Genomic DNA, 27338 nt, shown 5'->3' with positions numbered 1-27338 from the left:
CGTAGGGTCTACACACTTAAGGTTCGGTGACGCTAGAGTTGTTATGAGAAATAGTATGTGGTTACCGAAGGTTGTTCGGAGTCCCGGATAGGATCCCGGACATCACGAGGAGTTCTGGAATGGTCCGGAGGTAAAGATTTATATATGGGAAGTCATCATACGGTCACCGGAAGTATTTGGGGGTATGCCGGTATTGTACCGGGGCCACCGAAGGGGTTCCGGGGGTCCACCGGGAGGGTCCACCTGCCCCGAAGGGCCTTATGGGCTGTAGGTGGAAGGGAACCAGCCCCTAAGTGGGCTGGGCACCAACCTCCCCCTAGGGCCCATGCGCCTAGGGTTGGAGGAAACCCTGGAGGGGGCGCCCCCCTTGACTTGGGGGGCAAGCCACCCTCCCTGGCCACCGCCCCTCCCACCAGATGGGATCTAAGGGGCCGGCCCCCCTCTCCCTTGCCCCTATATATAGTGGAGGGGTGGGAGGGCAGCCGCACCCCTGGCCTGGCGTAGCCCTCTCCTCCTCCAACTCCTCCTCCTCCTTCGTAGTGCTTAGCGAAGCTCTGCCGGAGAACCACGAGCTCCATTGCCACCACGCCGTCGTGTTGCTAGAGTTCTCCCTCAACTTCTCCTCTCCCCTTGCTGGATCAAGAAGGAGGAGACGTCCCCGGGCTGTACGTGTGTTGAACGCGGAGGCGCCGTCCGTTCGGCGCTAGATCGGATCTTCCGCGATTTGAATCGCCGCGAGTACGACTCCATCAACCGCGTTCTTGTAACGCTTCCGCTTAGCGATCTTCAAGGGTATGAAGATGCACTCCCTCTCTCTCGTTGCTAGCATCGCCTAGATTGATCTTGGTGACACGTAGGAAAATTTTGAATTATTGCTACGTTCCCCAACAGTGGCATCATGAGCTAGGTCTATGCGTAGATTCTATGCACGAGTAGAACACAAAGTAGTTGTGGGCGATGATTTGTTCAATTTGCTTGCCGTTACTAGTCTTATCTTGATTCGGCGGCATTGTGGGATGAAGCGGCCCGGACCGACCTTACACGTACTCTTACGTGAGACAGGTTCCACCGACTGACATGCACTTGATGCATAAGGTGGCTAGCGGGTGTCTGTCTCTCCCACTTTAGTTGGATCGGATTCGATGAAGAGGGTCCTTATGAAGGGTAAATAGAAATTGGCATATCACCGTTGTGGCTTTTGCGTAGGTAAAAACGTTCTTGCTAGAAACCCATAGCAGCCACTTAAAACATGCAACAACAATTAGAGGACGTCTAACTTGTTTTTGCAGGGTATGCTATGTGATGTGATATGGCCAAAAGGATGTGATGAATTATATATATGTGATGTATGAGATTGATCATGTTCTTGTAATAGGAATCACGACTTGCATGTCGATGAGTATGACAACCGGCAGGAGCCATAGGAGTTGTCTTAATTTATTGTATGACCTGCGTGTCAATGAAAAACGCCATGTAATTACTTTACTTTATTGCTAACCGTTAGCCAGAGTAGTAGAAGTAATAGTTGGCGAGACAACTTCATGAAGACACGATGATGGAGATCATGATGATGGAGATCACGATGATGGCGAGGAGACGCATGGCGCGTCCGCGCCGACGCATTCCAGGCGCAATTTTGGGCCGGAAATGGGTCGGCGCGGACGCCAGGTGGACACGATTTGAGTTTGGGTCGGCGCGTTGGGCCGCCACTTTTGTCCGCGCCGACCCAAACGGACGCGGGCGGACGAAATGGGTCGCCCCATTGGAGTTGCTCTTAAACCATTAACCATTTTTTTAAACCTTCAACATTTACAAAAACTCTTGATTTTTTTTCAAATTCATGAACAAAAGGATGGATCATATCTCACACTCAGCTAGGCTGAAGATGGATGATGTGCTCAACAACTGAGCTAAACAAGACGATGCCATGAAACAATTAAGTTGTCGTTGAGACATTTTTTCACACAAGACATTTTTTTTGGGTGGCACATAAGACATTCTTATATGTGAATGATTTACTCTTGTTGCAAAGACAAAGTTACATGTGATATATAGTGAGAGTGGCGATAGTACACACGAGCTCGTGTGCTCCTGGTAAACGGACCAATGGTACAGCGTGCACATGCGGATGACATTAATGAATCGTGGAAATACGGTGTGAGTTTAAAAATGTAGGTAGTTAATATAGGGGCATTGGTCGGTACAGCGGGGTTACGGCGCACGGCGTTAAGTGACGGGAATTACGAATCGTTCCATTGGGACAGGATGGTTCGAGCGCCGCCTCTGGGACCTATCTTGGGTGTTCCTCTTCGTTTGTGTACATCGGGTTCATATGCTTCTGCTTGAACCTATCTTTAAATGTGTTCTGCTCAGCTCATTTCAGGAAGAATAGCCCTGTAATACAAGCTTTTCTTCTTTGCTATCCCTAGTAGGGTTATGTAATTGACAATGTGTTATCTTCATGAGCTGAAATATATGGCGCTTTTGGCGCCTTTCTCTGTTAAAAAAACATGGGGGGTAGGAAGATTAAATCTTAAGAGTTCTTTTTTTTTGCAAATAGCATCTGACGCGTTGTAGTAGTGTGTACTGATTTGTATCTACGTTGGCAATTTTTTGAAAATGTCTTGTAGTGGTCCGTGACATTCGTGAGCGAATTTTTTTCTCTATAACATGACAACTTTGAAAGAATTTCTATGGGCCACACAACAAATTCCGAACATCATGTTTCCCATCACATGGCCAATTTTAGGAAAATTTGTAACTATGACACAACAATTTTACGAATTGTGTTTTCTAAATCACAGCAACATCGTGAAACAAAATTATTGTTATCTCATGGCAATTCTCGAAACAAATTGTGTTTACTAATCATGGCAAATGTTAAAACAAATAGTATACGACCATGACACCTTAATATATATGTGAGGCCAGGTTCCAAGTCACTAGTGGAGCCAGGAATATGAAATGAGATTCCTGCAGTTGGTTTATTCTCGATCGCGGGTTTGTGTGATTGTTTAGGGTGGTGGCACACACATGTGCATTGTACATTTGTTTCGAGTACCTTTTCCGCTGTAAAATGAATCCCCACATGTTGCAGAAAGTGGTTTTCAAACAGTAAGCCTTACAAGCGGGAGCTAGACGGGCTTGCCATGTTGGCAAACTATGGGCCAGATCGTGGGATGGGCGCATCCGTCCGCATGATGCAGTTGAAACTTCAAAGACGACAAGTTTTACCCAGGAGGAGCTCCCCGCTCGCGGTGTTTGATGAACCCGAGTTTCGCGGCGCATACCGTTAGCACCCCCTTCAATGCCATTTGTCCAGTGCTTAATGCTTCGAATTATCATAATTTACATTCTATGAAACAATGCAGGATGAATTCATGTGTGGCCAAAAGAAACCTCGCTGGAACAGGATATTCGGGATGTTCAACAAGCAGAAACTCCCGTACGACTTGTGCGAATGCTAAAAGGTAAGTGAGCCCACAAAGTGTGATGCACAGTATCGTGACTGGGATGAACATGCAAGGCTTTTCACATCATTTCCATTTTCCAGTTCATGGAGGCACTGATAGTGGACGATGACCGGTGCCTTTATGAGGCATATATTGAAGGTAAAAACTTTGTAGGTGATGGACCCAATGTTGGCGTCCGTCCTGATTAGGCCAACTCCACCGTGCGACCCCATTCTGTCCGGCCATGTCCGTTTGGGGTAAAAGGGACCTATCTGGTTCGTTTGTGTCCGGGCCGACCCATTTCGAGCGCAAACATGCGCCAGGTTTGGGTCGTGGCGGACACCAAACGGACGCGCGCCTTGTACGAGTCGGGGCCGCGTGGCAGGCGGTCACCTACCTCCCACCCGCCCACATCAATGCGCACGCGCGGGCAGCCCCGCTTGTCATCCGCCCAGGCGAACGGTCGCGGTCCTTCTTAAATGGGAACCCGTGGACCGGTCGTCGTCCACACTCCCTTACTCCACCCCGCGGCCTCCTCGAAACCCGACAACCCCAAACCCTAGCCTTGCCTCGAACTCACCGGCCGGCCACCTCGCAGCCATGGGCCTATGGAACTATGGCCGGAAGGGGAAGCACGACCGCGAGGCTGGCTCCTCGTCGGGGCGTCGCCGTGGCTCTGTGAAGAAGGAGGAGCCCGCATCACCACCGCGTCGGGCCCCCGCGCCGCCCGCGTTCTCCATCGCGCCCACGGCCGCCGGCGAGCGCGACCGGCACTACATTGAGGCGGCCGTATGCCGCCGCTATTGGGAGACGAGGACGCCGCTACCCTGGAGCGACGTCCACCTCCCCAACAACTGGCACTTGTCGGCCGACCGCGCGCCGATCCCGCCGGTCCCGCTGAGCGGCCGTGCGCGCCGCCAGGAGATCGAGCGCCGTCGCCGCCTCCTCCCGAACGACCTCTACTACGACGAGAGGTATGCCCCCGACTCGCCCCTGTAGGACACTTGGTTCCGGGATGAGCACGACATGCGGTGGGCGTCCTTCTTCGCCGGCACGTCCATGCCGTCGCCATCTCCATCTCCATCGCCACCACCACCTCCTCGCATGACAGCGGAGGAGGAGGCCCGTCTCATGGCGCGTGTCATGGAGGACATCATGCACACGCACGACGAGCGCCAATGGGAGGGCCTCGAGGAGATGACGGCCCTCTCCGCGGCCGGCGACGTCGCCATCCCCGAGCTGGAGATGGTGCCAAAGGAGGAGGTGATGGAGGAGCCGCCGGTGGCCGCGTTCCACCCGGGCCTGGTGGGCCAGGGGTGGAGCTGGTCGTGCACGGCAGAGCAGATGGCGGCCGCCGTGGGGGGCGTGAACTGGTGCCCCACGCCGCCGCGGTCACCGGAGCGGGGCGCCTCGCCACAGGAGGAGGTGGTGCACGCACCTGCCACCTTCCAGCCCACCGCCCCCGTGCACCACGGATCGCCGGCCCACCTCTGGACGCCGCCGGACTACGTCGACCTCGTCAGCAACGACGACGACACCGGCGGCCACTGAAGACGGCGACAGCCACGGCATCGACAGGCGCGGCAGGAGCGCGCGGGCGGCGTTCTTTTTTCGTTTTTATGTTAATTATGCTACTGGGCCGTTAAGTGAACCGTAGAACTGGGCCGTTTTGTGGCCATGACCCCTTAAATTAAGTTTTAAGTTTTTTTAACTGCGTTTATTTACTTTTTGAAGTCATTTTATTTTAGTTTTTCTGTTTTTTTATCACGTTCAACACAGACATGATTTGAGGTATGGCCGCGCGCTGGACGCACCCATGACCCAACGGACAGAGGCGGACATGGGCGAACCCATTGCCGCACCAAAGGGACAAAATCGGGCCAAACCGGACGTTCATTTGGGATCGTGCGATGGAGTTGGCCGTAGGCAAATGATAAAGAAGCACACCCGGACCAGCAAGCTTATTCTGCATAGCATATGCCGATGTCTTTGTGAATTCTTTCCGGACTAGCGTGTTGCTACTTTTTCATGGACATACAACTCTGGGGTACATCCCAGCTGCAGCAGGTATTCCCTAGTGTTTTTGTTCTGGATTCCATTTCCGTGCTCAACAGGCAGTTTTCTAGTACTGATCAACATCACAAATTGAAACACAGTGCTGACAGTGGGTTGGTGTCATGCTCAAGACTCCTCCCAACACCTGCAAGTACCACATCTAGCCCCTGGAACCAGTGGCGGAGCATGGCGAGCAATCAGGGAGATTTTCAATCTAAAAGCACAGTTTCTTTGTTGTTGAGAAAAAACCAACAGCAAAATTACATGGTATTCCAACATATGTTGCTCCTTCCATCCTTTGGCAGCTTGGCTCATCGACGGCCGTTGACTCATCGTCTTGGCAGTTGCGTGCAACAGCACGAGACATTCCGTGAAGATGCATCAGCAAGCCGCCGGTGAATCCATCTACTGCCAACAGATGCGGGCAAGCAGCCGGCGAACCCATCTAATGCAGCCGCAAGCAAGAATTCATTCCGTGCATATTTAGCAGCAAGCAGGAAGCTGCTCGTACTACAATCAATCAAGCTGCATGGATGGAGTAGCTAGCTAGCTCTACACACACGAAAAAGTGTAAATCAATCAAGCTGCATGGATGGAGTAGCTAGCTAGCTCTACACACACGAAAAAGTGTATCTCGTTCCAGTACCTGTGAATGTGTGTGTCTCAATCGCATGGCAAGAGTATTAGCCTGATATGTGACGGACATCGAGTCTCTGTTTGTGTCGTGTGACTTCGATATGGTCTAATCTAGCAAGAACTACTATTATTTATTTCGCAGCTACCTGGTGTGCCCCAGTCGCAGTTGCAGACATTCACAGGTCGCCCGTTACGTACCGTCTTGCATGTAAAACGTGACCAATGGCATAGATCGGTCCAGCAAACGGCCGTCCGTTATGCACGAGGGTCTGCCACCACCCATATGGCCGAAAAATAAGGATCTATATATATATACGCCCGACAATACCTGACACAGCTCATATCCCGAAGGAAACGAGCGCCTGGCGATTCCGAGCTCGTCCGCGCTTGCAAATTTTCGTATATGCTTGGGAATATATAGTTCTTCATACTTGAGTAGTGAGATGTGTAGTTTTGTAACATCATGGTGTGGAAGTTTTCATCATTAAAAAACTATTTCATGTTAGTAATAAGCAAGATGTTCACTGTAAGAAAAAAATATATGTAAGCAAAATATAAAATGCTCACATGGCCAAACTTGTAGAGCCAAAGATAGCATATTTGCATTGTAAATAATTAATTTAATTATTTTTGTATAAATAAATCCATCATAGCACCATTTTTAAATAAATAAATTTTCACCTGTTTTGGGGATCTTTTTGTGCTTAGTGCATTAGATGTTAAAAAAAATCTTGGGGTCTGAACCTAGATGGAATGAGGGTTGCTTGAGTTGTATCCGTGGGTAGACAAGTTTAGGATTCAACGAAATGAAAACAGCCCAATGGACCATAGACCCAACCCATCAACATCTTTGTTGCCCCGGATGATGTCGAAAAGGTCTTGGACTAACTGGGCCAAATCCATGAAATTTTGTTAAAAAAAACCTGTGGCTTATGAGTAAAGCTCTTACACAACTCCATTTCTCGAATTTGTTCAAGATTTTGTTTGCAAATTTATGACCAAATATAGGTCAAAAAATTAAGAAATAGTTAGATAGTCAACAAGAGGTATCGGGTCCGTCAGTGATACACACCAACTAGGGTCTTAATAGATTGGTCATTTAATTGGCCTAAATTCTAAAAAGTGTGTACGCACTAATTAGAAGAAAACGAGCGGCCGGTCTTACACAGGCATGCATGCATGTAATCTTGTGGTCTAAATTTTGTCTTTATTTATGACATGGCATGTACTAATGGGATGGTCACATGGGAAAGACACCGCATTTATTCCCTTGTCAGATGGATGCGCATGTCCATTTATTCGGGTTTTCAAATTTTTAAAAAATCATATCTTTTAAACTGTTTTTCAGAATTCAGATCAGTTTTCACTGCTGGAATCCTCGCGACGAGATTTTTGAAACTAGATCTCACATGGGTATGTTTTGACGGATTTTTTATGCCAACTTTGGTGCTATATTGTGCAACTCTATTACTACATGGCGCAACTTTAGTACTGGACTGTGCAATTTTTTTGTAAACCAAGTTTGCTGCTGCATGATCCAAATTCTTATGATATTGCAACCAAGCAACCATGACATCAAACTTTTTATGTTGTGCAACTAGTCTACTACCTCGGCCAACTACCTAGTAGTCGATGTGCAACCCTCTCCTCTCTACTCGTGGATGATGTAGTTTTTCACTACTGGCACACCATGCTCGACCTACCCTACCAGCTATATGTCGAACTTAGTCTGTTGTTTCACTAACTTGCTAGTAGTCGATGTGCAACTCCTTCCCTTTGCTACTTGTGGAAATGTAGTTTTAGTTGGCAGGGGTAAAAGGCGAAGTTGCACATAGTCTGCTTGCAGTTGGCCTGGGTAACAGATAAATTTGCACATCTCACTGGCAGGGATTTGTTGGATGGTGAAAAAATTGTACATCCATGAGACCATGAGGGTAGAAAAAAGTTGTCTATAGACGTCACCCTAAAGTTGCACAACTCACTAGTTGAGGTGGGTGGGACGAGGTGCTAGCAATGAAAACTAAACATCGGGGTGTGGGAAAGAGAAGTAGGTGGGGCCGGTTGGGAGAGAGAACGTGGTGAGGGGTGTGGAAGATAGAACATGGTGGGGGCCTGGCCGCGTGGGGGAGAGATCAGGGAGACGTGTGGTGCCGATTGTGCCACCTCATCGATCCAGGAGATCGATCCGCCAGGTGTGTTTCTTCTTTGTCGTCTGCGGTTTTAATTACAAACGGCAAAGTATGTCTTTGTCGTCTGCGATTTTTATTACAGACGGCAAATTGCCGTCTGCGGTTCTTTCTATAGATGGTAAAGTAAGTGTTTGCCGTATGTAATAAAAAAACATAGACGGCAAAGTAAGTCTTTACCGTCTGTAATAAAAATCGCAGACAGCAAATCTGTCTCTGTCGTCAGTTATTCTTTGCCGTCTGCTGATGATGGCAAACCCTTTCTTTGCCCTCTGCCCCAACGAAATGCTGACGACAAATCTTCTGTTTCCCGTAGTGCCATCGGGTACGGGAAAAAGTTGCACATCCGCTGTTAGGCAGCTGGCCGGGGTAGTATCTGTAGTTGCACATCCATTGCTAGGCAGTTAGCCATGGCAGCAAACAATGAAAATTACACTTAGAGGGGAAAAGTTGCACATCGACTATCAGGCAGATGGTTGGGGCAGTAGACGAAGTTGCACATCTCAGTTGATAGTGGGTACTTTGGGGCGAGGTACCATCAGTGAAAACGACACGTCCATGGGTAGAGGAAGTTGCACATCGACTATTATGTAGTTGCACATCGACAACTAGACAGTTGCACAAAACGGGTACAAAATTGTACAAAAAAGTTTGTCAAAACATACTTATGCGGGATTTACTTTTGAAGAGCATGTCACGAGGATTCCAACGGTGAAAGCGGATTTTAATTCCGATGTTCATTTTAAAATTTATGACTTTTCTAAAATTTTGAAATCCAAATAAGTGCGTTCATACCTGTTTTAAAATTTTGTCTAATCACGTGCATGGTCTTTGGCATTTTATTTTTAGAAGGACAGAATATTCCTAATTTATTTGATTAGGACAAAAATATACTAAAAAGAAAAAGACTGCCCTGGAGTGCTACCGAGCCAACGGCTGCTCGGTAGACACGTCCTTTAATTTTTCAGATATTTCATGCATATAATCACTTCCACATTTTCTAATATTTGATCCGAGTTCTCAGTGAATTGCAAACCAGAACTGTTTAATAAAAAATGACATAGAGGGAGCATTTTCCAGTCAAATTTTGACCCGCAAAATGGAATTAAATGTATATATACTAAATTTTAACTTATTTATAACTCACTTTTATTAAAGCATAACATTATATAGTGTAGTTAGTTACACAATGAACCAGATGACGATAATGTTAGATTTTGATAATAATATTCTTTATGATACATTTGTATTATCTTGTTTTCAAAAAACACAATCATAATGTCAATTTTGACTTATTTTATATGAAAGGTATATTCGTTTCTTCGGTACAATGCACCTTAAATAGATATTCAAACCCAATCCATGTAATTGAGACAAAATAAAAAAGCACAAATGACATGCTATCTCGAAATAATTTGTGTCTGTATATGTTTGTCTGTGTCTTTAAATATCCTGGTAGAGATCTTTAATGCGACTGGTTCTAGAACATTCATACAGTGGTTTCCAGATTATCATTAGGTGTACGCAATTAGGAAATTCTAGAGCATACTAAAAGTTTACAAAGAGCTTGCCATGACTCAAGCTCATTAACATGTTGTTTATCCACTTTCCCTTTGGACGTAGCCGCGATAGCACTCCTGTTGGCTTAACCAACTCCCGTCGCTGCCTATCAAGTACTCTAGTACCTGTCAAGTAACTAAGGTGTCAGCTTCTGACATAGCATCTCCACCTTGATTGTTATCTTTACTCCTTTTCGTTAGCTTGGTTTCATGGTAGTTAATTTCACAGATTCAGATACACTGACTTACGGTATACTAGAAATATTTGTACGGAAACTTGCTTGGCTTTTGGTGCCAACACAAAATCCGTGGAAGCGAGCCCCTTTTGCTGATAATGCAATTTTTGTGCCACAGGCCAAAAAGAACACAAGTTTTGTTTGACTACACACATTACACTGTATATTGCCCATCCAAGAGTTCCTCTACATCAAATTGTGTGCGTACAATAACCAAAGGAAAACAAGGTTAGTCGTCATTGATCCTGTGCAAAAAGCAACATCGTGATCACGGTATTGTCTTTTATGGTAATTTTTTTATTTTTGATGCTGATATTAGGTCACTTCCCCAGACAGCCTACCTTTTGTTTTTCTAGCACGTGATTTTTCATTGTCAAATTGTGCACTATTGACTAAAAGGTACTCCCTCCGTTCTGAATTACTTGTCGCAGGTATGGATGTATCTAGATGTATTTTAGTTCTAGATACATTCATTTCTAAGACGAGTAATTTGGAACGGAGGGAGTATGCACGTTGGTTGAGAACTTTAAGCATGTTTACTAAGGGGTTGTTTGGATTTCACCCATGATGGGCCTGCCAACTCAGGGCGAGCCAATAGTTTGGCGGACGAATCCGCCACCCCTACCATGGGCGCAAAACCAAAACTAGCGACCAAAATATTGGTGTGGGCTTCAAACCAAAGTTGGCCCATATAATCAGTCAACGCCAAATTTTTGGTATGGTAAACATTGGCCCGGATTCAAACAGCCCCTAATATTGGATGGAGTTGTACTGAAGAAAACAATGCCTTTCATATTTCGGCCCAGTTCTTTTGTCAGAATCTATGGATTCTCCCAGAATCCGACCCCTACCCAGCTTCTCCCAGAATCTTTGAGCCCCATTTTTTTACAATCCTATCTAGTTAGGGTCTAATTAGATAGGATTGTAAAACAAATGGGGCTCAAAGATTCTGGGAGAAACTGGGTAGGGGTCGGATTCTGGGAGAATCCTCAGATTCTAGCAAAAGAACTGGGCTCTCATATGATTCCCGTAAAAAATTAATTACAAGTATTGATCCGACCAAAATTTTGCACCGGTACCATCGTTACATGTAGTTCCCGTAATTTTAGTTTCGTAATTACTCGTAACTCCTATTTTTCCACCGTTAGATTAGGGTGGATAGATGGCTCCTAAAATCGCCAATTACCGTAACAGTTGTAGGAATAAATACCCAACTTTTTATCAAAAAAATGTGTCTGATATATTATAGCGAGTTTAATAAATACCTAATTTTTTTCCATAAAGAGGTTGTGTGGAGGGCGACGGGAAATAAGATCACCAAGCTCAAGAACTCTAATAATAATTGGGTAACATCTCAGAATGATCTGGAGGCCATGGCGACGTCATATATCCAGGAGTTGTTCACATGTGAACTCAGTTTAAACCCCGAGGTAATTATTCAATTGGTCAATCACAAGGTCTCACATGAAATGGATAAGAATTTGTACGAGATTTTTCGGAATAGGAAATTGTGGATGCCTTATTTGAAATTGGCCTGTTGAAGGCCCCAGAGACCGACAGTTTTCCGGCGAGGTTTTACCAGCAAAATTAGCATATTATCAATACTAATCCCGATAAGAAAGAAAAAAAATTGTACAATATTGACTTGTCGAAGGCCTACGACCGGGTGGACTGGTACTTCGTAGCGAAGACTATGAAATGTTTAGATTTCGCTCACGAATAGAAAAAAATCCTACGTTTTATTGGCAAAACGTTTAAACACCACCAGCTCTTAAATTTGTTAAAGATTTTTTTTACAAATTGGTGACTAAAATAAAACTCAAAAATAAATATTTAAAACTAATTGAATGGTAAAAAAAGATGTTTCGGGTCCGTTAGTTATACGCACCAGCTGTGTCTCAATTGACTGGTTACTTAATTTTTTCAAATATTACATGCACATAATCACTTCGGGATTTTCTAAAATTTGATTCGAGTTCTCAGTGTGGCTAATTAGTATTGACATAAAGCCAACATTGTTGAACCAAAATTGGACACACAAGATGAAATTAAATGTATATATTAATTTTTTAACTTATTTATAACTCATTTTTTAAAGCACAACATTATATAGTATAGTTAGTTACACAATGTTAAGTAATAATATTCTTTATTATACATTTGTGTTATGTTGTTTTCAGAAAACACATTCATAATGTCAAATTTGACCTATTTTTTATGAAAGGTATATTCTTTTTTTTTGGTACAATGCACCTTAAAATAGATATTTAAACCCAATCCGTGTAAATGTGACAAAATAAGAAAGCACAAATGACATGCTATCTCGAAATAATATGTGTCTATATATGTTTGTCTGTATCTTTAAATATCTTGTTAGAGATCTGTAATGTGACCAGTTCAAAAATAATCATATAGTGGTTTCTAGATTATCATTAGGTATGCGTAAAAAATCGGAAACTCTAGAGCATACTAAAAGTTTACAAAGAGCTTTGGTGTGACTCATTAGCTCATTGACATGTTGTTTATCAATTTTCCCTTGTATTGCTGAGCTAGTCACTGCTGCTGATTGTAATCCTGCAAATCTAGAATAAATACCCAACTTTTCATTAAAAAAGTGTGTCTGACATGTTATAGCGAGTTTAATAATCCATCGATACAAGTAAAGTGTCTGCTCTACGTCGGGTGCTTTAGGCCTATATATATTTTTTCCTAGCCAAGTAATGTACATAGGTCTACAATATACTATGATTTCAGATATATTTCTCACATAATTACTGTTTGAAAGCGGTTAGTCCTATATATGATTCAGGTGTGGCTCAATATCGCTTGACTATTGCACTCAAAAATCAGGAAGAACAAAACAAAAATCAAAAGGAGAAGAGAAAGAAAACAATTCTTTTAAGCCCGATTAAAGCCCAGCCCATGTCGTGTTGGACCATCAAATCTGCACGAGTCTCCTCCGCCTCGCCATCGTTCCCCATTCCGCCGCCGCCGCGCCGCCGCCGGCGCCATGCTCCGCCTCCGGACCTGCGTCCTCTCCCACCTCCTATCCTCTCCCACCACCTCCCCACTCCCCTCTCTCCACCGCCTCCTCTCAAGCGCCGCCGCGCCCACCGTCTCCCCCAACTCCGGCTTCGAAGTGGAGGAGTACCTCGTCTCCACCTGCGGGCTGACCCGAGCGCAGGCCCTCAAGGCCTCCGCCAAGCTCTCCCACCTCAAGTCCCCCGCCAAGCCCGACGCCGTCCTCGCCTTCCTCGCCGGCCTCGGCCTCTCCGCCGCCGACGTCGCCGCGGTCGTCGCCAAAGACCCGCTCTTCCTCTGCGCCGGCGTGGAGGGAAACCTGGGCCCCGCCGTCGCGGGGCTCACCGGCCTCGGCCTCTCGCGCTCTGAGGTCGCGCGCCTCGTCTCGCTCTCCCCCGACCGATTCCGCCGCAAGAACGTCGTCCCCAAGGTGCGCTCCTACCTTCCTCTCTTCGGCTCCTCCGAGGACCTCCTCTCCGGGGTCAAGCGCGGCTTGTTCCTTCTCTCGGTCGACATCGACCGGGTGGTCAAGCCCAACGTCGCGGTCCTGCGGGAGTGCGGGCTAGGTGCTCGCGATATTGCCAAGCTGCTCATCCAAATGCCGAGGATCGTCACCGTCAGTCCGGAGCGCGCCCTCGCGATGGTCGCGTGCGCCGAGCGCATTGGCGTGCCCCGTGGCTCTGGGATGTTTAGGCAAGCGCTGCAGGCTGTCGCATGCTTCAGCGAGGAGAAGATTGCCGCCAAAGTGGAACAGTTAAAGAAGACATTGCGGTGGTCGGATGCCGATGTCGGCATTGCTCTGTGCAAGTGGCCCACTGTGCTGAGGTGGTCCAAGGACATGCTGCAGCGCAAGTCCGAGTTCCTCATCTCTAAGGTGGGGTTGGAACCGGCGTACATTGCTCACCGTCCGGCAATACTCGGTCTTAGCTTGGAGGGCCGGCTCAAGCCCCGGTACTATGTTATGAGGTTTCTTAAGGAAAATGGATTGCTGAGTCATGGCAAAGACTACTATTGTATGCTCTTGATAAGCGAAAAGGTATTTGTGGAGAGGTTCATACGCCCCCACAAGCAAGCTGCGCCACTCATTGCTGAAGACTATGCAGCCGCTTGCACAGGGGAGGTGCCTGCTAGATTCAGATTTACATGAACCAAGAACAGGATATGTTGCAGTTTCTTTTGACTTATGATCACAGTTATGCATAGACGTTATGCTTATTTATAATCGACCGTGCCCAGAAAAAATGCTATCTGTAGAAAATTTGGTGTCCCACTTCTCGGCTAAATGATGATACTCAAATTTTACAGCCCCATGCATAGTTCTTGTTGGATGGGAATATTTTTTATGTATTCCAGATAACTCAGTCCTAGTTTTATTTTCATGATATCTCTGCCATGTCATGTTGAGCATGGCCTTTATGAATAGTTTCTGTTACCACTAATTTTTTTTCCAAGTATCTTAAGTGCCATCTGCAAATAATATTCAGACATGCTCTATTTCCTTCTGGTATCCGTTGTGTATTATCTCCGTGAGCACTGCATAATATGTTTAGCCTATCATAAGAGCTATGTGTACATGTATTAGTTAATGCCTTGGTCGAATTGGTTTTTTAGCTGATTCTGTTTACCTGTAACAAAGTATCTACTGGGAAGTTATATCCATGATCCTTAGAGAAAATTTGTGAACGTCTATTGTTTTGCGGGAAGCAGAGCCTATTGATAGTTAACTGATTCTGTTTACCTGTAACAAAGTGTCTGCTGGGTTTTTTTTTAAATGCGGGAAGCAGAGCCTAGTGATAGTTTAACAGACAATCCAGTGAAGAGGCCAGGGCTTCAACTGCGAGTTACAGCATTATACAACATTCTCATGGTATGATGTGCGCTTCGTTGATAGCTTGCAGTTCTCTCTTATGTAGATCAGATTTTGTCGATAATGCTGGTTTTTCCTCTTATGTGTGATGTTTTCTGGACAAGATGCTCCCCTCTGGTTCTTGGCTTGCATTTGGCGGGGGAGCAAGATGATAATAGTACTCTCTCCGCTCCATATAATTTGTCGCTGATTTAGTGCAACTTTGTACTAAATCAGCGACTGAAGCATATAGCAAGCTTCATCCACTACCTAAGTTTCCTTCTATTATACAAAGGACAATCTTCAGGTAGGGCATTGGCGGTGTAAAATGGGTATGTCTTACCTGAATTTTTTTCAGCGTGTACATTAGATAGGTTGCAAGGATGCCCCCCCTTTTTAATTTACTTAAGATGAAGAATGCTTTAATGACAAGTGAAATACGAATTTGTACTTGTAAAAAACCTTCAGTATTTGGAGCTTGCTAAAAACCATTGCTTGAGTATTTCCTGCAACAATCAAGCAAATTTTAATACGAGTTTTCAAACTCCATTAAAGCATTCTTTAAAAGCATGAGTATTTTTTTTCATTTAAAAAACGAACGGTGTGAGTACTAAATACGTTTTTTTTCAAATCTGGTATGTTAAAAATTTCATAGGGAAACAAATTTTTCCTAGAAAAACCATTGCTTCAAAGCTAGATAGCAAAAATTGCTTGATCGTTGATTAATTGCTTGTTGATTGACTTGTTTGAATTCATCTAGAGAGTCAAGGACCCATGGCCACTTTTGAAACCCTTGTTTGAAATTTGAGAAAATAGAATGAACCCCAAAAGTTTTGGGGAATAATTTTGAATCCCAAAGAAGGCTGACCAGTTGCAATATTTATTTGGGCTTAAGGCTATCCTTAACATGACCCAAATGATATTGAAAGTCAAATGAATTTTCCCTAAACAATTGAATTGGATCTGTTTTGGAATCAATCCAAAATCAAAGAGGGAATTATTTAAAAATGGCTTTGCAATTATTTGGTAGGAAAAGGAATTCCATAAGTCCAAACAACATGTTTGACCTTCTGCCTATTTTTCAAATTGGATTTGAAACACATTTGGTTTTGAAACCAAATTCAAATTCAAAAGGGAAATATACGTGTAGTAATTATTTGTCCAAAATTTCCAAAAAAAAGTGTGCACTATCAGAAATATTCCATTTGGAATTTAGAGCAAGTTTGTAGATACACCATTTGAATTTACAGACCAAATAGAAAAGAAAAAGAGGAAAACTAAAGCAGGAATAAAAAAAGGGCCCAGACGAGCCAGCCAGCTCGGACACAGCCCAACTTGCCGGCCTAGCAAGCCAAGTCACCCGCGCGCCCCCTCTCTCTCCCTCTCACCCATTGCACATGCGGGACATGCATGCCAGGTCATCCCTAACCTCCCACACGCGCCCACGATTCCCAACCGCCCACAACCATGTCCACGATCCCAGTTCGCACGCTCCCCTCCCCTCACTCGCCAGCGCCCGCGGCCATGTCCTATAAATCCCTCTCCCCACGCTCTCTCTTTTACCCCAACTCGCTATGCCTCTTGTCGCCAGGCTCCTCCGCCGCGACCCCCTCTTCGCCGCACTAACCTAGCTCAATGCTGGTAAAATTCTGGCGACACCGACCCCTTCTCGACCAGCCACTGCCACCACCCGATCCACGGCACTCCGGTGAACCCCCTGGTGAAAGATCGTGGATGTCGCCTAGAGGGGGGGTGAATAGGCGCTTTAAAATAATTACGGTTAGGCTTGAACAAATGCGGAATAAACCTAGCGGTTAATTTGACAAGCACAAAACCTACAACAACTAGGCTCACCTATGTGCACCAACAACTTATGCTAAGCAAGATAAACAACTAAGTGATAGCAAGATATATGACAAGAAACAATATGGCTATCACAAAGTAAAGTGCATAAGTAAAGGGTTCGGGTAAGAGATAACCGAGGCACGCGGAGACGACGATGTATCCCGAAGTTCACACCCTTGCGGATGCTAATCTCCGTTTGGAGCGGTGTGGAGGCACAATGCTCCCCAAGAAGCCACTAGGACCACCGTAATCTCCTCACGCCCTCGCACAATGCAAGATGCCGTGATTCCACTAAGGGACCCTTGAGGGCGGTCACCGAACCCGTACAAATGGCAACCCTTGGGGGTGGTCACCGAACCCGTACACTTTGGCAACCCTTGGGGGCGGTCACCGGTACCCGTCAAATTGCTCGGGGCGATCTCCACAACCTAATTAGAGACCCCGGCGCTTGCCCGGAGCTTTACACCACAATGAGTGAGCTCCGAACACCACCAACCGTCTAGGGCACCCAAGCACCCAAGAGGAACAAGCTCAAGGGTACCAACCACCCAAGAGTAATAAGCTTCTCAACTTGTAACTTCCACGTATCACCGTGGAGAACTCAAACCGATGCACCAAATGCAATGGCAAGGGCACACGGAGTGCCCAAGTCCTTCTCTCTCAAATCCCACCGAAGCAACTAATGCTAGGGAAGAAAAAAAGAGGAAGAACAAGAAGGAGAACACCAAGAACTCCAAGATCTAGATCCAAGGGGTTCCCCTCACATAGAGGAGAAAGTGATTGGTGGAAATGTGGATCTAGATCTCCTCTCTTTTTTCCCTCAAAAACTAGCAAGAATCCATGGAGGGATTGAGAGTTAGCAAGCTCGAAGAAGGTCAACAATGGGGGAAGAACACGAGCTCAAAGGATAAGGTTCATTGGGGAAGAAGACCCCCTTTTATAGGAGGGGGGAAATCCAACCGTTATGTGCTCAGCCCGCACACGAGCGGTACTACCGCTCGGGCGAAAGAAGCAGGGAAACAGATCAACAAAACATGAACCTTGGGGCGGTAGTACCGCTTATAAGCGGTACTACCGCTCACCCCAACGGTACTACCGTGGAGTCTGGAGGGCAGGAGAGAGACAGACCCGAGCGGTACTGCCGCGGTGGTTGGGCGGTACTACCGCTCGTGAGCGGTACTGCCGCCCTACTGCAGCTGCGAAGTACCGCACTATCCGACACGAAAAATGACCCCTCGAGTCGACGCGGTAGGGCCTGGTACCGTAGCGGTACTACTGCTGAGGACCCACCAGCGGTACTACCGCTGCGGAGCGGTACTGCCGCTTGTGACCCCTAAGCGGTACTACCGCTGGGTACCGCGGTACTACCGCTGGGACCATCCTAAAGCCACTTCCACGAAAACAAGAATACTCCACGGGAAACCAAAACTGCCATAACTTCTGCATATGAGCTCCGAATTGAGCAAACTCAAGCTTGTTGGATAGAGGAAGACGAGTAGCATCAAAATAGAGGAGTGAAACCTTCAACCGAGAAGAACCGGCATAACCTCCAACATCGAAAACATAATAGAAGATGTGAGTGAACTCCGTTTTCGATGAACTCGAGCTTGTCAACAAGATGACCATAAGCTCCAGAACTCACAAAGAGAAGAACCAAACAAGAATCAATAAAGATGATGCAAGGATGCAATGGTTTGAGCTCTCTATGAACGATACGATCAAGCTACTCATCGAGAGCCCCCCTTGATAGTACGGCAATCGATCCTATAACCCGGTCTCCCAACTACCATCATGAGACCGGTAAAATAGAAAACCTATCACGGGCAAACCTTTGCCTTGCACATGGTCCACTTGAGCTAGATGATGACGATCTTGACTCCCTCAAGATGGACCACCTTTCTTGATTGTGTTGGCTCGATGAAGACTAGTTGATTGCTCCCCCATATTCCACTATGGGTGAGCCACCCTTCCGCACATCTTCTCAAGTCCATTGTCACCACAATGGCTTCAAGCATTTGATCTCTTCGTGATGCTTTACTAGAACTTGCCCGCTTCACTTGAACTTGCACACCGCAACCTAACCCCACAAAGAACTCTCACGAAGTCCATGGGTTAGTACACAAAGCGTAATTGACAATGCTTACCATACCATGGGATCGCTTGATCCCTCGGTACATCTTGTGCGCTTTGTGTGTTGATCAACTTGATTCACTCTTGACTTAGTCTTGATCAACATTGACTCTTTCCAACTCTCTTCATTTGGATGATGTCTTGAAGGTAAACATGAATGATCACACAATCTTCTTCTTCAAGACATGCTTGCAATAAGCTCAACTCTCACATGACCAATCTTTGGATAAACTCCTTGAAACCAACACATGGACTTCAAGAAATGCCTATGGACAAATCCTTCAAATATAACTCAAGGCAACCATTAGTCCATAGAGATTGTCATCAATTACCAAAACCAAACATGGGGGCACCGCATGTTCTTTCACCTGGACATCTTCTTCGAGCCTGAGGCCCTCTGCAACCTCGAGTTCATCAACGTCTGAAGTGCACCATCGTCGTATCCGGCTAGGTAAGCTCGCGTCTGAGCAGCGCACAATGTCCATCGTCTTCATCTTGTTCTCGCGCATCTCACTGACCCAACCATTGATCCAGGAGCGCACGGCTTTGTCGTGCGCGTCCACGCCTGAGAAGCTTCGCTTTTGCCGCATCTCCGACGAGCTCACCCCGCTCATCTCCGTCCTTCGCAGCCCCGGCCAGGACCACCTTCGACCTCATCGTCGTCTTCCGCGTCCAGCCGAGCCCTTCTCGACGCCAAACAACCACCGGAGCTCCATTTCTGACGAGGTCCAAACGCAGCACCGCCATCCCCGTATTTTCCGGTGACTCTCCGGTGAGCCCAAACCCTAGCACCCTCTGATCTATTTTGAGTCGTTGGATCTAGATCCAATGCAACACACACAAATCACTTAAACCGAATCGATATCAGCCAACCAAAATGCGACATGTCACAGCCTTATCCAAAACCATATCTAGAAGAAAATCATTTAATTAAATTGATTTACAATTTTTTACAGAAAACCCCCTAGATACTACTCCCTCCGTCCCATAATATAAGAACGTTTTTAGACGGAGGGAGTAAAACCATCAAACATCTTTATATGTAAGTCCAAATTGAATGATTCTTTTTGCAAATTGACCTCAATGAAATACACTTTCACCTAGGCCAATAAAATTTGGAAATTCAATAATTTAAAATTCAAATTCAAACAGAATGAATTCAAATTCAAATAGGCCATAACATGCAAATAATAAATCCAATTAGATTGGTTCTTTTGCAAGATGAACCTAGTGAGTTGTAGTTTCATCTTAGGTATTGTATTCTAATTTTAAAACATATTAAAAATTGAATTGGAATATAGTTGAACAGTAACTATAATCCAAACGGTATTTAAACCTAAAATTGGTTTCACTTTGAAATAAAATGTACAACGCATGAGCATTTGTGCTATTTCTGCTAAACAAGGCCTAAATTCTACTCCTACCACACTTACTAAAGAAACACGGCCTGAACGAGTGAGTCCCTCTAGTGTCCAGTGTTAGCCCAGCCCAGCCCACTGTGAGAGAGACTGACGTGCCACGCAAATCTTCAGGAGACCCATCCTCCTAGCCTCACACCATCATTCCCCATCTCCTCGCCGCCGGCGCCGGCGCCGCCGCCTGCGCCATGCTCCGCCGCCGCAGCTGCATCGTCACCCACCTCCTCTCCTCTCGCACCGCCTCCCCACTCCTCTCTCTCCAGCGCCTCCTCTCCACCGCCGCCGCGCCCGCCGTTTCCCCAAACCCTAGCTTCGCCGTCGAGGACTACCTCGTCTCCACCTGCGGGCTGACCCGAGCCAAGGCGCTCAAGGCCTCCGCGAAGCTCTCCCACCTCAAGTCCCCCGCCAAGCCCGACGCCGTCCTCGCCTTCCTCGCCGGCCTCGGCCTCTCCGGCGCCGACGTCGCCGCGGTCGTCGCCAAAGACCCGCTCTTCCTCTGCGCCGGCGTGGAGGGAAACCTGGGCCCCGCCGTCGCGGGGCTCACCGGCCTCGGCCTCTCGCGCTCTGAGGTCGCGCGCCTCGTCTCGCTCTCCCCCGACCGATTCCGCCGCAAGAACGTCGTCCCCAAGGCGCACTACTACCTGTCCCTCTTAGGGTCCTCCGAGGACCTCCTCTTGGCGGCCAGGCGCGGCTTGTTCCTTTTCTCGGTCGACCTCGACATTGTGGTGAAGCCCAATGTCGCGGCGCTGCGGGAGTGCGGGCTAGGTGCTCGTGATATTGCCAAGCTGCTCATCCAAATGCCGAGGATCGTCACGGCCAGCCCAGAGCGCGTCCTGGCAATGGTTGCGTGTGCCGAAGGCATAGGCGTGCCCCGTGGCTCCGGGATGTTCAGGCACGCGCTGCAGTCTGTCGCATGCTTCAGCGAGGAGAAGATTGCCGCCAAAGTGGAACAGTTAAAGAAGACATTGCGGTGGTCGGATGCCGATGTCGGCATTGCTCTGTGCAAGTGGCCCACTGTGCTGAGGTGGTCCAAGGACATGCTGCAGCGCAAGTCCGAGTTCCTCATCTCTAAGGTGGGGTTGGAACCGGCGTACATTGCTCACCGGCCCGTAATGCTCAGTCTTAGCCTCGAGGGCCGGCTCAAGCCTCGGTACTATGTTATGAGGTTTCTTCAGGAAAATGGATTGCTAAGTCATGGCAGAGACTACTATGCTATGGTCTTGGTCGGCGAGAAGGTATTTGTGGAGAGGTTCATACGCCCCCACAAGCAAGCTGCGCCACTCATTGCTGAAGACTATGCAGCCGCTTGCATAGGGGAGGTGCCTGCTAGATTCAGATTTACGTGAACCAAGAACAGGCTATGAAAAATTGGTAGCTGCGTGTGCAACAACTGAATTTCCACTCGTCGCATTAAGCTGGTAATTCATGATTAGGTGTTCATTTCATTGTCGTTTTTTGTTTTATCATATGCCAGTTGGTTAGTACTGAAATTGCAGTTCACCATTCAGTGTTTTGATTATGCTTAGAAAATATATTTCTATTCGATGTATGTTTATTTTATGCCACCATCAGCGGGGTGGAACCGGCATACACAGCTCATCAGCGGGTAATGCACCATTACAGCCTAGAGGGCCCGCTCCGATGCTGATTCTGTGTTGTAAATTTCTTAAGGCCGCCTCACCCTGCTGAATAATAGTGAGGGAGAAAGTATTTGTTGATAGCCTTACAAGAAGGCCGCCTCACCCTGCTGAATTCTATGCTGCCGCTTGCAGAAGTAATTGTGCACTAGATTCAGATTTGCCTGATAAAAGGAATAGTATATTAAATTTCAAAAGTAATCACTGAGTTATTTTTCTCCCGACTAAAAGTTTGATTTCTTAACATGGTGGCATACTGTTGGAATATTGGTATTCATTATAGAAAGTAAGGGATGTTGATATCTTGGTTATTACTTCCGTAGCTTGGCCTGCCTTTGTGTTTGAGCCCTCTAGCACAAACGGAAGCTGTCGAATGAATTAGAGCAGTTCTCAACTATCGATTCATCTGTTGTCCTGTCAAAAAATCAATTTAACAAGTGAATATATTGTGCATAGTTTATACTTGTTGTCTTAATAGGTTGCCATCAAAGATCAGACCATAGTGGTGAGAATAACTGGCCTCCCTATGTGGCAGAAGACTATGAGTAGCAGAGGTTGGTTTTGTTGGTGACGGTCCTAATTGTTACCAGGTAAAAGCGAGTTGTAATATTCTGCACATCACTTATACTTCCATTTTGTTTGTTTACCTCATTGGGTTTGGTTGGTGTGCTTTATGCTTTTATTTGGATTGTGTATCTACTGTATGTTAGGCGGCGTTGTGGTGTCGACTATGGAGAGTGACAAAATGCTTTACTGCTGAGGACTGTTTCCGACTTAAATGTTTGTAATTGGTGGCTGCTTCAGTACTACAGTAGAACCCTGTAGTTGATATGTTGAATTGTAGACATATGTACTAGTTTGATCATATGGTGATCACAGTAATGCACATGCATTATGCTATTATTATAATCGATCCCACCAAAACAAAATGTTGTCTGTAGAGAATTTGGTGTCCCACTTCTCGGCTAAATGATAGAAAATGCTGCTCGTTATGTGGTTGTTCTAAGTAATCTCAGTTAGACAATGATATTCTTAAATTTTTTAACTCATTGTTGTGAACGATTTCACTATTTAATCTAATATATCTGATTATGCTTCTACGCTAGATACTCCAATTTTACAGCCCCGTGCATAGTTTTGTTGGCTGGGAATAGTTTTCATGTATTCCACATAACACAGTCCTAGTTTTATGTTCATGCTACCTCTGCAATGTCATGTTGTGCATGGCCGTATGAATAATAGTTTCTGTTACCACTAATTTGCTTCAAGTATCTTAGATGCCATCTGCACATTATATTCAGACAGGCTCTTTAAGTATTTCCCCCCCTTCTGGTATCCAATGTGTATTATCTTACGTGATCAGACACGCTAATATATACACCCTTTATAAGTATTGTTTATTCAGAGCTAACGGTATCTCTGTGCTTTTTGTACACGTGTCAGCTAATGCCTTGATCGAATTGGTTTTTTAACTTCAAACTGTATTGAAGGTCCTGGTGGCCTATTGTCAAATGAATTTCAGATAGCCTTCATTCGAAATATGCTGCATGGTGATGGGAGGGTTGCTGGTTCGTGACAATTTTCTTTGTCAGATAGTGGTGTTAACAGAGCCTGCTGATAGTTGACCGACAACAATTCAGTGAAGGTCAGGGCTTCAACTCAGTTATAGACTTATAGGACGACCGTGTCATTGTATGATGTGTGCTTCTTTGATAGCTTGTGGTTTCCTCTTAGTTAGATACTACAATTTTGTCGATAAAGCCGATTTTCCTGAGCCTAATCCTGACTGTCGATCGAAGCATGTCTTGTTGTAGTTTGGATTTGCCTCACACTCACAGTATTTGAGATATGTCTTTTTCTGAAGTTTTACAAATTTATACTGTTCCTCTTGTGTGCCGAGCGGCGACAGGGAGCGAATTGTGATCTCTTGATGAAATTTGCAATGGGCAGCTGTTTGTCCTTCCTGTTATGTTCCTGGCTTCCTACTGTTGAAGGCATCTAGTTTGTATGTACAGGCTGGACAATGCGTAGTACGTACTGATAACATCATCATCTACATTTTTCTTTGTATGTAGGCTGATGGCCAAGCATCATGTACGGTAGATCGGACAGGGCGAGGCCGGCTAAGGTCATTCGCGCCACCAGTGTTGTTCCTCATTGGAAGCCTGCGGTATCCTCTGGAATCGTGAGGCGGACGTCGGTCGCCTATGCTGCTCCCGCGGCGGTTTGGTTGTCAGCTCTCTTGGCGATCAGTGTGGCCGCTGGCGACCACTCACGGCGCATTCGGCTTAGCTCCTTGTTCTCTCTCGTGTAGTGCTGTGTCCTTCATGGAAGACGGAAATACATTTCTTTTCCTCTGTGTCATTCTTGTGCTGCCTATTGCCTGTTTTGTAGTAGTAAATGAATATTCCAACTTGAAAGATATTATTTTTCGTCATGAATTTTTTTTTGCTTAAATTTCAGAAAATATAACCAGTCATGCCTGTGTACACGTCAACATTGTGCTTGTAACTGCAAAACTTGACTAGTGGTCCCATCAAAGGCTGTACGGATGTTTTTCATTTGGACGTTAATTCTGGCCCTCCTATATGGCGCCGGCAGCCACGGGAAGCGCGCACCCACCCTGCTCCCCCCGCGCGTACTCAATGGCTGGCCCGTGTCTAGGGCGGGGAGCCCCTTGTGTTTTTTGTTCTTATTTTTTTTCTGGTTTCAGCTTTAAAAAAAATCGGGATTCCTGAAAAAGTTGCAAAATTGTTGAATTGTTCATGAGTTCAAAGATTGTTCATGATTTGAAAAATGTTCAGGAAATGATAAATGCTCACAGATTCAAAAAATGTTCGCAATTTCAAAAATAATGTTCAGCTATTCAGTTTTTTACATTTTCAAAAAATGTTCATGAATTTCTATAAAAATGTTCACAATATTTAAAAAATGTTCTAGATTTTTAAAAAAATATTCCCAACTTTTAAAAAATGTTCACCAAATCCATAAAAAAATCAAAAAATGTTCACGTTTTCCAGAAAATCTACACAATTTCTAGGAATGTTCTTGAATATGAATTTTTTTCACGAATTTAGAAAATGTTTAAGATTTCAAAAAAAAGTTCACAATTCAAGAAATGTCAATGATTTTGAAAAGATGTTCATTTTTAACAGAAATGTTCACGAATTTCAAAAAACTGTTCATCAATTCACAAAAAAATGTTTGGCAATTTGAAAAATATTCCACTTTTGAAAAATGTTCACAATTTGAGAAAAATTGTTCGCAAATTTGATACATGACCAAAAAAAGAAATAGGAAAGGAGAAAAAAAAACAAAAACAGAACATTAAAAGATTTTGTCAAATTAAAAAAAAGAATAAAAAAGAAAACAGAAAAGAAGAAAAGAAAACAGAAAAGGGAACAAAAAAGGAAAAGAAAGAAAAAACGAAAGAAAACCAGAAAAAACCCGGTTCAACGAAGGTCCTAGAACCTTCCCAAAACCGGTTGGCGGGTGAAACCTGAAATGGTCCGGCCCATTGAAACATCAGCGCGCCAGGGTCATGAACTGAGCTCATGACTTTGTTTTGGATATCATGCTATCACGCAATGTAATATAGCCCGCTATGTATGGACATGGTACCTATGTATCTATTTTCTTATGCTTCAAAGGTTTTATTATCAGTATTTTAATCACTCTTAGTTGCATATAGTTTGAATACTTGGTTCGCTCACTTTTTGCGCCAGGGGCGCAAAACGTAATAGCATCGTGATGGATTGTCAACAGACCAACACCAGTTGCACCGCTCATTTCAGAATACTTGCGTTTAGGATATCAATCACAATTGTATCCACCATACGGAAAGCCAGATCATTACGTTCTCATCTACATCTCCTACTTACTCACTACTAAAATCACTTCTAACTAGCTTTTTTTGCCATCGGCGCAACCGGGTCATAATGTTTTTGTGCCATGTGTGATGTGCTCCACAGTGGTATGCGCTACGTCGCTTCACAGCGACCTACACGCTATATAGGAGCTGAGGTTAATTCTACACGGTATTTCTAATAACCTCTGCTCTTTTTTATGGTTTTCTCTTTTTACTTTTACCATTACCATGTTGGTGTTATATACGGAACACTAGCTTGGGAGCACATGCGGACGTGTATGTGTTAATAGGCTATGTTATTTGTAGTTTCATATGTATGATAATATAGAGAGCTTCATGTGTTACCATTTTTATCTGATGGTAATGTAGTACTCCCTTCGTCCCAAATTAAGTGTCTTTGATTTAGTACAAGTATTATGTTACTCTATTTGTCTCTCTTTTTTAATTGTTTGTCACACCATCTTTTTTTATCTATGTGGTTATTACCTACGTTACTCTAAAGGCATTCTCTATCCCCCGCCGCCGCTCGAGGACGTTGCCGGTGAAGCCTTGCAAGTTGCAAGAACCAAGGACGGCGGCTACGAGGCACTTTTGTTGAGCTCGGTTCTAATCGTTCGTCATCCTCTTCTGGTCATGGGCGTTGGGGCCTTCGAAGTCGACGACACCACCGCTATTGGTCGTCTCCAACGTGCCGCCGCCCTTCCCCATTGCCATCCACTCTTTTTGGTCGTCTCGTGTTGATCCAGGGCCGTGGCTACCATCGTCGCTCCTTGGTCATCTTAAGTGGGGACTGGCCATCCGGCCACCGGATCCCACCATCAGATACAGCTGTCCTGCTGCCGGGTACGACTGTTCCCCCTTCGGTCTTGTGCTCCCGGATCCCCTTGGTTGTTTGCCGGTCGAGTTAGCCTTCCTGTCGCTGGATCCAATCACCCCCTCACGGGATCTGTTGCTCCCACCCACTCCGCTATTGCTCGCTCGGGGATCATCATCACCATTTTGGCCGTTCAACCACCTATCGAAGGCTCATCTTTTGTCGGTGATCGGTTGGTCGTTGGTTGTAGGTTGATTTCTGCCTCATCTTTTGTCGGTGGTGGTGTTGGTCGTCGGTTGCAAGTTGTTTTCTACCACGGGGTGAATCTTGCAATGCGTCCTTGCTAAGGTAGTCTTACCCACATAATCTAGAGATACCAATAAAAGCATATCCTACAATGGGGTATTTCTTAGTCTCCCGAAAAATGCTTTCATCTTGCTTTATATATAAAGCACCCCGGCCAAACGATATACTATAAGGTAGTGATGAAGGCATCATATTATAAGAAGATCAAATAAACAACCGGGTAACAAAAATTGAACCACAAAGAAAGATCGCTCGAGAGCACTAAAAACAACATAGTTATGAAGCCGAGCACAAGCATAGGAGAAACCGCACCTGAGATCCATGATGAC

At 45.5% G+C, this 27338-nt stretch overlaps 3 protein-coding genes across 7 annotated transcripts; all 3 read left to right on the top strand.

The window, feature by feature from the left end:
- The first annotated feature begins 4052 nt into the window (after positions 1-4052).
- Positions 4053-4451, top strand: LOC141025663 (uncharacterized). The gene has a single exon (XM_073501577.1). It carries the CDS (start codon positions 4053-4055, stop codon positions 4449-4451), a length of 399 nt encoding a protein of 132 aa, XP_073357678.1.
- Positions 4452-13055: 8604 nt separating this feature from the next.
- LOC109770990 (uncharacterized) lies at positions 13056-14584 on the top strand. Its single transcript, XM_020329706.3, has one exon. The coding sequence runs from the start codon at positions 13135-13137 to the stop codon at positions 14290-14292; it is 1158 nt and encodes a 385-aa protein (XP_020185295.1). The 5' UTR covers positions 13056-13134; the 3' UTR covers positions 14293-14584.
- A 5849-nt stretch (positions 14585-20433) lies between these two features.
- On the top strand, positions 20434-24510 carry LOC109770991 (uncharacterized). Of its 5 annotated transcripts, none has more exons than XM_020329709.4 (4): positions 20437-21802; positions 22500-22611; positions 23544-23666; positions 24097-24510. In XM_020329709.4, exon 1 carries the CDS (start codon positions 20573-20575, stop codon positions 21728-21730), a length of 1158 nt encoding a protein of 385 aa, XP_020185298.1. In that variant the 5' UTR covers positions 20437-20572; the 3' UTR covers positions 21731-21802; positions 22500-22611; positions 23544-23666; positions 24097-24510. The 5 variants fall into 5 exon arrangements, with proteins under 5 accessions (XP_040247513.1, XP_020185298.1, XP_040247514.1 ...); XM_020329708.4 differs by having other exon boundaries at positions 20458-21802; positions 23512-23666; XM_040391579.3 differs by having other exon boundaries at positions 20434-22611; positions 23512-23666; positions 24097-24462.
- Positions 24511-27338: the final 2828 nt, after the last annotated feature.

The sequence above is a fragment of the Aegilops tauschii genome, chromosome 6 (assembly GCF_002575655.3).
Source record: "Aegilops tauschii subsp. strangulata cultivar AL8/78 chromosome 6, Aet v6.0, whole genome shotgun sequence".
Taxonomy (NCBI): domain Eukaryota; kingdom Viridiplantae; phylum Streptophyta; class Magnoliopsida; order Poales; family Poaceae; genus Aegilops; species Aegilops tauschii.
This window is presented reverse-complemented; position numbering and strand designations above follow the sequence as displayed.